This window comes from Arachis stenosperma, chromosome 10 (genome assembly GCF_014773155.1).
Source record: "Arachis stenosperma cultivar V10309 chromosome 10, arast.V10309.gnm1.PFL2, whole genome shotgun sequence".
NCBI classification, from domain to species: domain Eukaryota; kingdom Viridiplantae; phylum Streptophyta; class Magnoliopsida; order Fabales; family Fabaceae; genus Arachis; species Arachis stenosperma.
The window spans coordinates 28,922,768-28,932,580 of NC_080386.1; the positions used below are offsets into that span (position 1 = coordinate 28,922,768).

Sequence of the window (9,813 nt, forward strand, 5' to 3'; positions counted from 1 at the left end):
ATTTAAAAAAGGCAAGAAGGTGGTGATTGAAGTCCTAACTCATCCAATCTAACTGAGAATAGGATTGACCTCTATGGACATACCTCCTACTCCAATTCCCAACCCATCTGTCAAGCATTCTGAAGCTGTTGAAACTCCAACCCCCCTAGGATTAATCTCATCCTCACCCAGATTCCAACCTCAATTCCACCCATCCCAACTAGTAATCCTATCTGTACTCCACCCATTCCAAATAATAATCCTACTCAAGAATCCCCTCCAATAACCGATTCAGACCTTGTTGCCAAATCTACTCCAAAACCAATGATGAATTTACAATTGGTTAGAGTGCCTCCACCGATGGCTGACAATGGATGCATACAATGAGACTTGTGCATTCCATATCAATCCTCTTTTTGGACAGGCTTTATGGGAGAAATCAGTATACAATAGACATCAAGCACCCAAGATTAGAAAGATGCCAAGTGCACCAAAAAGAAAAAGAAGAAAGGATACTGATGAAGGACTTGCAGGAGGCAAGAAATAGAATCCAACGAAGATGAAGAAGATATACAAAGAAGGATCTTGTCGCCATTGTGGTGGCACTGGCAAAGGTCATAACAAGAGGAACTGTCCCAAGAAGAAGGTTGAAGATGTGGCTGCAGCTACATAGCAGCTATTGCTGCTGCCAATGTTGCTACATCCAATCCTCTGCAACTGCTAAAAATGAAGTCTAGGATGAGGGTCATGCCACTGAGATTGAGCTTGACGTGAGCTAGCCTATTGTATCAGAGAATGAAGACTTTCAACAGGTTCTATTCTAACTCCCTTATAATTTTCTTGTTATTTTTTTTACTACAATTGTTAACATTTTTCTACTACTTTTAATAGGTTGTAAAAGAAAAGACCAGACCAACAAAACTTTTCCCTAAAAGAAGACAGTCCCATGCTCGAATTGCTCCACAACAAGCCCCCTGCAGCAGGTTCTGTTGGTCCACCTGCAGCCATTACTACCGTTTCAAATGATTGGCCACCACCCTTTGCTCTAGTTTCAGATATGCCAGCACATTCCACCCCTCCAGTTGATCCAATGCTAGGTGCATCCATAGCTACAGCGACAAGACTAGGGAACTTCCTGCGTTTCATGCCAATCCTACGATTCAAACCACCAAGAAAAAACAAAAAGTGAAATTACTTATGAAAGTGATTGTTGTTTGTCATTTTGATATCATGAATTTGCCTTTTGTTATATGTTACTAAGTCTATGTTAGGATCTTTATGTTTTGTTATTAGAGATTTGCTTTTGATATACTCTATGTGGCGTGTTATGTTTTTTTGATGGTGTGTAGAATTACACAGATTATGTTTGGGATACACTTAGATGGTGGTCAGTGTTTCATTGTTTGATTCCCCCTCTAGATTGAGATTATATTATCAAACTAACATCGACAAAAAAAACATAAAAGATAATTGTATTCATGTGTTCACAAGCACAAGAAGGATATACAATCATATTTAGGATTTTTCAATCAATATTAGCCAAATTTGGCATCACTGCTTCTACACTGTAAACACCAATACAACAATTACTAACATGATAATTACCAATAAATAAAATGTCAATTTTAGTGCCCTAACTTGAGATGCCAAGCTCCTAATTTTTCATGCAAATATCAACCTCCATTCATCTATTTTAAAATTAGAATCTGCTCTACTGCTAACTTTTTTTTCATTTTGAACTTTGTCAGCCCAAATAAAGAGACTACACTATTTCTTGCCAACATTCTGCAACTACGTTACAGAACCATGAAGAACACGTATCAAGGCATCCTTTCTGTGGCCGAGGCATTGCACCAATGGCCAATATGTTGGCCTCACAGAAGCCACATCTCAGGTTCGAGTGTGTGTGAGTGGGTGTGTGTTGTGTAACCTAGGATTGGGGGTTGTCCAATCCATCGACCAAAAAAAAAAAGGCATCCTTTCTTAGTATATGCTTCTTAATTTTGCATAACACCTATTATGCTCTCTAAACCTGGACAGATACAGATTCATGCAACGAAGGTATATTGTACTCTCTTTTGTTATTCAAGTCTTGGTTGTATTCCTATTGATTATAATATCATTTTGTTAATTAGTAGATAAAGTGCAAAGGATATTTCTATCACTTAGCTGATTTTATGTTTGTAAGACGTGTTTTCTATAATTTCAACAAGAATTGATTTCTTAATGTTGATGCTTTTTTTATTGGGTGAGAGCGTTTTTCTTGTACTCTATTAAAAATATGTGATTATACTGAGATTACGTGATTTAAAATTTAAAACGTAATAAGTAAATTTTAAATTTGATAGAATAAAATATTTTGTTTAATTAAGTTTACTACTTTCATTGATATAATAATATATACTTAATTTTAGGGATAATTTGGACTCCAAATTCCTCCCCACTGGCATCTTCATCCCCCATCCCACTATTATTGCAGTACTATACGTTCTTACAAAGTTTTGTAAAATGTTAAAAAGTACTCTAATGAATGAAAAAACAATTGAGCACTTTGATGTTTGAGCAATGACATGAAGCAATTCTATATTTTTTAGTATGCTCTTATTTATGATCTTTCCGTGTCATTTACTCATTGTCCTTTGAACATTGCTTAAACTTCAGGCTCTAATACTTTAATTTAACTACCTATGAGATCGTAATTGCTAACTACAATCAAATGTAACAAAGTAATATGAAATAATTTTGGTAAAGAAAATCTAAACATAGTAAGTTTTTTGACTTTACATAATTTTATTTAGGTATTTAATATGGCAAATTCTTTACTCTTATTTGAAAGTTGAAAAACCAATAAATTATTTTAAAAAATTCTAATTATTCACCTATATTCAATTATTTACATATTACAAAAATTTCAAAGATATATTTCGGCAAATTATGTTACTTTGACATAACTGTAATAACATGAAATAAACATTTCAAAACTTTAGTTGGTCTTAATTCGTAATTTTTATTGTGCTTTGTATAATTCGTATTAATTCAGATTCATTAGTTATGTTGATAGAACAAAGATTAGGATTTGGATCTTCTAAAGTTTGAATTTTACTTTAGAGAATAAAGTGTGATCTTCTATCCTTAAATAATTTCTCTTTCATATTTATTCTTGGTCCCACTTATGAAATAAATGGTGAGAGATCACACTTTACTCTCTAAAGTGAAATTCAAACTTTAGAGGATCCAAATCCCAAAGGTTGTAAAATGCTAATGCGATTTCATATTATTACTACCAATGATGCTGCCATAACTCATAACAATAAAATATATAAACTACATGGCTTCCTTGTCCTAATAATACTTGTGTTCTAATAACAACAGCAATTACTTGGGTATTTCAAGATCTGGTCTCCTATCAACTACTTCGCTCTCCGAATCTGCAGGAAATGCATCTGGATAGGTGTTCAAAATTTTTGACTTCATACTTCTGTCAGAGAAAAACAAAAAAGAAGATCACGCAACTAGACAAGGTATAATGCTCAATAGTTAATACTTTAATCTAATAATCACAATAAATAATGTATTAGGACAAGGAACTTCCTAATAAAAGAGGGGAGGGGGCAAGTTCATGCAGAAAGTGAGGAACTTGTTAATGTACCATACTTCTAACTTTAACCATGTAAGTTCATAACTAAAATAGATGTTGCAGCCCTAAATATTGAAATTCATAAACACATTCTAGTGTTTTACTACTCTTGTATCAAATAGCCTTATTATTATTATTCCTGTGTGAATCCTTCATTATGTTACAGAACAACACCTTAAGTAGAATAAATTTTGTTCGTGCCATCTGGTACCTTGCACAAATTTTACAAAACGAGGAAATGTGTGAACGAAGATATGTATCGACAGGAGCATGGGCAATTGGGCAGTGTGGAAGGGGTTGAACCTAGCAGGGCAGATTGGAGCAAGACAAGTTCTTATGGACGTAGACTACAAATCCATATACCATATACATTGGGCAGATTCAGAATGGCTGTTAACCCTTTCATTCTTATTATTCAACATGTGTGTAGTGGTTTAGGGTGACAGATTTGCATGGTAAAAGAAAAGAATCAGCTTCAATGTCACCAAATTAGGAAGATTCAAAATCTGAACACTGGGAGCAAACTTGAACAACAAATGACTGCAGACTTGGCAGCATTTAAGAAAGAAAATAAAGCAAGGATTGCACTATTATATCGGGTAAGGGTTAGAAAGCAAATCCAAAGAATTTGGAGCAGATATGGTGCCAAACAGGAATGAACTCAATGCAAAAAGTTGACTGATTTCAAAATTCTGGTCAAAGCAAATAAGAAAAGAACAATCAGACACGATATGCAGCCAGCCTAATTGACAAACAAGAAAGGAAAGTGCAATGATTAGAAAAACATGCAAAATAAAAGGATTAGGACTACCCAGGGATCTGCACTGTGTGTGCAAAACAAGACCCCACCGAGCTAAGCATGTTGCCTCATCATTCAAGTATTCCACTATTCATGCTATTCTGAATTTCTGTCTCAGCCTGTGAGTAAACCTTGAAACAGCCTTTTGTATTTGTGAACTTGAGTGTTACTTGAATGTGAGACAACAATATATCACTGTTTTCCCAAGAGAAGTTTGTGGAAAAGCTTTTATTTTGGAGTGTGAACTTTTGAGAGGTTTTGCATGTCTACTGGAGAAGCTGTCAGACTCTGTAATCCATTTGAATTATGAAAATCACACCTTAATTGGTGGAGACGGGACATAGACTCAACATCAGAGATCAAACTGGTATTAGTGCACACTTCTCTACCCTCTTCTTATTCTTATTCATATGCTTTTACCTCTGACTAGTTCTGCCTTCTGTTCAGCACTAAATTTAAATCTATTAGGAGATAATCTCACTGCTCTTTAGTTTGATTAATGCATAAATTGAAAATCATTTTCAAAACAAAGAAACAATCAACAAATACAACTTGAATAAGACAAGAAAAACTTGAACAGGAAAAGTAAGAGAAACCAAAAGATATCAAGGACCAAAATCCACGGGAGGAGCCCTTAAACAGGGGACAAACTTCTATCACATTTTAACACCAAGGTATTATTGAAATAACTGAAATTTATTTAAGAACCTAAACTTAGTTGTCAGTTGCCACAGAAATAGAGATGACAAACTTTACTTGCATGATACTGGACAGAGAACCAAAATAAGTAGAAAAGAGATAGGAACTGATTAAAGGAGATAACCAACAGTTAAATTTGGTTTCCATTAGAAACAACAACAACAGCCACCCTAAACCTTATCCAACTAGGTAGGGTCAGCTACATAGGTCAAGGTATGTGTTGTGCCCTGTCGTTGATCAAGCATCACTTCAATTAGAAAAAAAGAAAGAATCTTTTCTTCCATTGGAAGGAAGCAGTGGAGAGCGCCTTTCATAGCTAGATCAATTCTCATAAAAAAACCACTGAGGAACAAGGGTTATACAAATCACATAGTCAATCAATCAAGTTTCATAGGCAACGACCATGGTGGAAGGCTATAGAGAAGTGCACAATGCGCACCTCAAAGATCAACTTTTCCAATTGAACCCATTATCCCTCACGCATATTTTTCATTGTCTAGTTTTGTTTTGATACATCTACACCTCATTAATCCCGAAAGTTTTCATCCAAGACTATTATTCCCTCCAATACATAACAATAAGTCACTTTAGCTAAACTTTCTTTTGTTCAGTATATCTGTGGTTCTCACTCATATTCCTATGTAACATTTATTATTCATTTCCTACTTTACCATACATGCAATTCTAAGCGCAATAAACAGTAAAATGTTAATACAATAAACTAGTTATCAAATAAGAGCGTGATAGTAAACAAATTTGATTAACACATGGAATAGAGATAGAATTACCTTAGCTTCTGAAAAATATAATCAAGGTCAGTCTTGATAGACTTGAGAATTCGAGTGTTCCTGGCGAGATCTCCAGAAATCTCGGCATAGCAATGTTCAGAGAACTCATTGAAGTGTGACAACACGGCATTACTGTCCTGCAATCTTCCCAATCTGAAAATTTCATGAAATTATTATCAACACATGAGAATAATCATAATAAAATCAAGGAAAGAAAGAAAGAAAGGGAAAGAGGTACATGGTGTTCTGTAAATGATTAAGTGATTGGAGATCATTTGAGTTGACAAGGGTTTTGAATTCGTGGGAGATCTCTTCTGAAGCCAACTTCACCGATTCTTTCTCACAATCTTGTTCCTCCATTACTTTCTGCAATGCTGCAACCTCCAGCGATTGTTGATGATTAGCACCAATTTTCTATGCCAAGATTCCGAATGAGACGGTGTTCGTTGCGGTGCCGGCAGCAGAGTTTGCAGGCGGCGGCGGAGGCTGCTGGTGGATAGAACACGGCGGTGTGTGGAGAGCATGCAAGAGGTATTGGGCCAGACGATTACGAATTTGGGCGTGTGGGTTTGCCAGAAATTAATTTCCAATTGGCCCAACTAAACGTGAAATTCAGGGTTATTGGGCAACTATGCGTAGTACATGGTTATGGGGGCATAATTGTCATTAACCAAATTGGAGGGTGCGATTTCGTGGGAGGGTCCACATGCATGCCATTTGATGGTCACGAGCGCTCTTAGTCCATTTACATGTTATTTCTCCTTTTAAGTAAATTTTCTATCCATTAAAAATCTTATATTAGAACATAAATTCTACATTAAAAAACAATTAAAATAGCATAACTATCATGCATAAATAACTCAAAAAAATTTAAATAACTAATTTAATATCTTTTATATTAGTAAAAATTGAATTAAATTAACTAGTTAAGAGTAAAAAAATAATTTACGATGATCAAATTACATCATGAATATTTTTTCTTAATTTTTTTTTAGCTAATTTTTTTATGTAAAATAAATACTACTTATCCTTTAAAATTTAGTCTTTCATCACCCTTTTAATTTGATATATTATTTAATTATTTTTTAATTAAAATATATTTTTATTTTTTAGATAAACAAAGATTAGATTTAATTTAAATCTTATCCATTAAAATCTCTCTAACTTCTCCTCAAGAAATAAAGCAATTATTTATATTTTATCTTTTATTTTCTCTCTCATCGTACAGTAACGTCAAGTTATCATTAAGGGTAGCAAATGGGCTAATTTATCTGCTGTGCCCGGCCTAGTGAGGTGGTCCCGAATTCTTCCTTCGTCCCGCCGGACTAAACTGGTTAATTTTTTTAATTAATTTTTTTAGTTTTTTATGAATAAACCGTTAAATATTAAACAATATATATAATTTCACAATAATTTCAATAAATTTATAATTTCTAAAGATATAAAAAATTATAATTTCTAAAATTCACAAACATTGAAGTCTTTATAATTCTAAATATGTAATAAACATAATCATGAACCAAATTTTTTGAAACAAAATAATAAAACTAACATTATAAAAAAATAAAACAAATATTATCCAAAATATATAATTAAATATTTTCAAGTTTCTAATCAACTAAACATAGAACATAATCTAAATTATAACTTAAAATATTTTTAATTACAAAAAAAAAAAATAGAAACCTACCGGAAAAGTCTTCTCCGTCTCGCCGAAACCCGCCAAAACTCATAGATTAGGCAATGCGTATTAGGCAGACTTTTTAATTATGACAGTTTTAAATTTTCAGTCCAATCTATCTTTTGGATGAGTTACACAGGCTGACTTAATGAATTTCGACCCATTTATCACCTCTAATCATCGTTACTATCCGGCATTTACCACTTTCTCTCGAGTCTCAACAGTATATATGCATTGCTTCATTAAGTAAGAAAACTCAACTTTATTATTATTATTATTATTATTATTATTATTTATTGGTGTAAGACTAAGGCTGGCAATAGATAGGGTAGGGTAGGATTTGAACTCTATCCTAATCCTACCTGCGGGTTAAAATTTTTTTTAAATTCTACATTATTCTATCTGTGGGTTAAGAATTTTTCAACCCTAATTTTACTCGCATCCTATAATTCTAAATCCTATCCTACATGACTCTACCCGAAGAAAAATAAAAAAATTTCAAGCAAATATAAAATTCAACCTTTCCAAATTTTATACATATTAATAAAATAAAAAATAAAAAATTAAGTTCAAATTAAAATTAAAAATAATAAAATCTTAAAAAAATCAAACATAAAATTACAAATAATACGATCATCAAATAAGTTACTAATTATTTTAAATTTTTATAAAAAAAAATTATGAATTCAATCCTCACTTTCTTCATATTATATATATATATATATATATATATATATATATATATATATATATATATATATATATTAGAGTGTAGATAAAATAGAATAGGATATATCTTGAATTCATATCCTACTCTATTAATAGACAATCTTATCTAAATTGATTGATAAGTTCAAATTAAGGTGAATTTTAGTATACAGAGCAAAATTGGTACAGATTTAAAGATTTGTTTACACCACACTTTCTAAAGCCACACTTTAAACCGTAACTCTTCACAAAGAAAAGCGTCACCTAATGGAAAAAAATAAATTAGAAGATTTAAGAGAAGAAATGATCAAGTTATCAAAATTAATAGAATTTGCTGTCAGGATAATGAAGAGATACCCCAAAAATATGGGCTTAATAAAAATTTTCAGAGAAAAAGAAAATATCAATTTAGAAAAAGAAAATACTATCCAAACTGGAGAAAAAAGAGGTATTTTAGAACAAGAAATAACAATAAAAACAAAAGGTAAAAAAGTGACTATTGCCCAAATAAAAAAGAAAACTGTAAGTGTTGGCATTGCCATGAAGAAGGACACTATGCAAATGAATGTCCGAAAAAGAAGGATAAAAAAGATCTTACTAAACAAATAGAAATTGCTAAGTCTTGTTTTATGGAACCTTTAGAGGAATCTGATGATAACCTAGACTATATTTTTGAATATGTCTCAAAAACAGACTCAGAGACTGAGTAATAATGCCACATTTATTACTATAAAAATAACAGAAAAATTTATAAATGCTTTTATAGATTCTGGAGCAACACAATGCTTTGCTAGTTCAAATATAAAACTTGATTGGAAAAAATTAAAGAAACCATTAAGAGTTAGAATAGCTGACAAATCAATACATAAAATTGACCAAAAAATAGAGATGACTGAAATTTTTATTCAAAATTATAGGTTCATTGTTCCATCTATATATATGTTAGATTCTGGAATGGATTTTATCATAGGAAATAACTTTTTAAAACTATATTATCCATTCATTCAAGAATTAACATATATAGTTTTAAAAGCTCCACACGATTCTTCAATAAATCAAAAATCAAAACGTATAAAAATACCAACTACTACTATAGATAAGATCTTAAAATTTAAAATATTTTCTATATTAGAAACATGTTATTTAAATTTATACTTTCAGATAAACATTCCAAAAAATAATCTTGAAATAAAGATAGAAGAACTTTTGGATGAAATTTGTGTTGAAAATCCTTTAGATATTAAAAATACAAATAACGAATTAGTAAGCATTAAATTGAAAGATCCTACAAAAGAGATAAATATTCCAAATAAAATTCCTTATTCCGCAAGAGATAGAGAAGAGTTCTCTTTAGAATGTAGAGATCTTTTGGAAAAAGGAATTATAAGATTAAGTAAAAGTCCTCATGCGGCTCCAGCCTTTTATGTCGAAAATAATAATGAAATTAAAAGGGGAAAACGAAGAATGGTTATTAACTATAAGAAGATGAATGAAGCAACTATTGGTGATGCTCATAAACTTC

The 9,813-nt window shown here is 31.9% G+C and overlaps 1 protein-coding gene across 3 annotated transcripts; it reads right to left on the reverse strand.

Annotated features, from left to right (window-relative positions):
* Window positions 1–581: 581 nt before the first annotated feature.
* LOC130954896 (kxDL motif-containing protein LO9-177) lies at window positions 582–6,501 on the reverse strand. 3 transcript variants are annotated; one of them, XM_057881671.1, is made up of 4 exons: window positions 6,141–6,501; window positions 5,903–6,055; window positions 3,359–3,454; window positions 582–1,132 (listed from the first exon to the last, which is right to left on the reverse strand). In XM_057881671.1, the coding sequence occupies exons 1-4, from the start codon at window positions 6,260–6,262 to the stop codon at window positions 844–846; spliced, it is 660 nt and encodes a 219-aa protein (XP_057737654.1). In that variant the 5' UTR covers window positions 6,263–6,501; the 3' UTR covers window positions 582–843. The 3 variants fall into 3 exon arrangements, with proteins under 3 accessions (XP_057737654.1, XP_057737653.1, XP_057737655.1); XM_057881670.1 differs by having other exon boundaries at window positions 611–1,132; window positions 3,359–3,457; XM_057881672.1 differs by lacking the exon at window positions 582–1,132 and having other exon boundaries at window positions 2,987–3,457.
* Between the last annotated feature and the right edge of the window lie 3,312 nt (window positions 6,502–9,813).

Excerpts from the sequence above, each read along its gene's own strand:
- LOC130954896 (XM_057881670.1), bottom strand. The coding sequence starts at position 6,262 with ATGGAGGAACAAGATTGTGAGAAAGAATCGGTGAAGTTGGCTTCAGAA. Across the intron at positions 6,056-6,140 it reads AATCATTTACAGAACACCAT|ATTGGGAAGATTGCAGGACA; the intron begins GTACCTCTTTCC and ends TGAAATTTTCAG. Across the intron at positions 3,458-5,902 it reads TATATTTTTCAGAAGCTAAG|AAGTATGAAGTCAAAAATTT; the intron begins GTAATTCTATCT and ends TTTCTCTGACAG.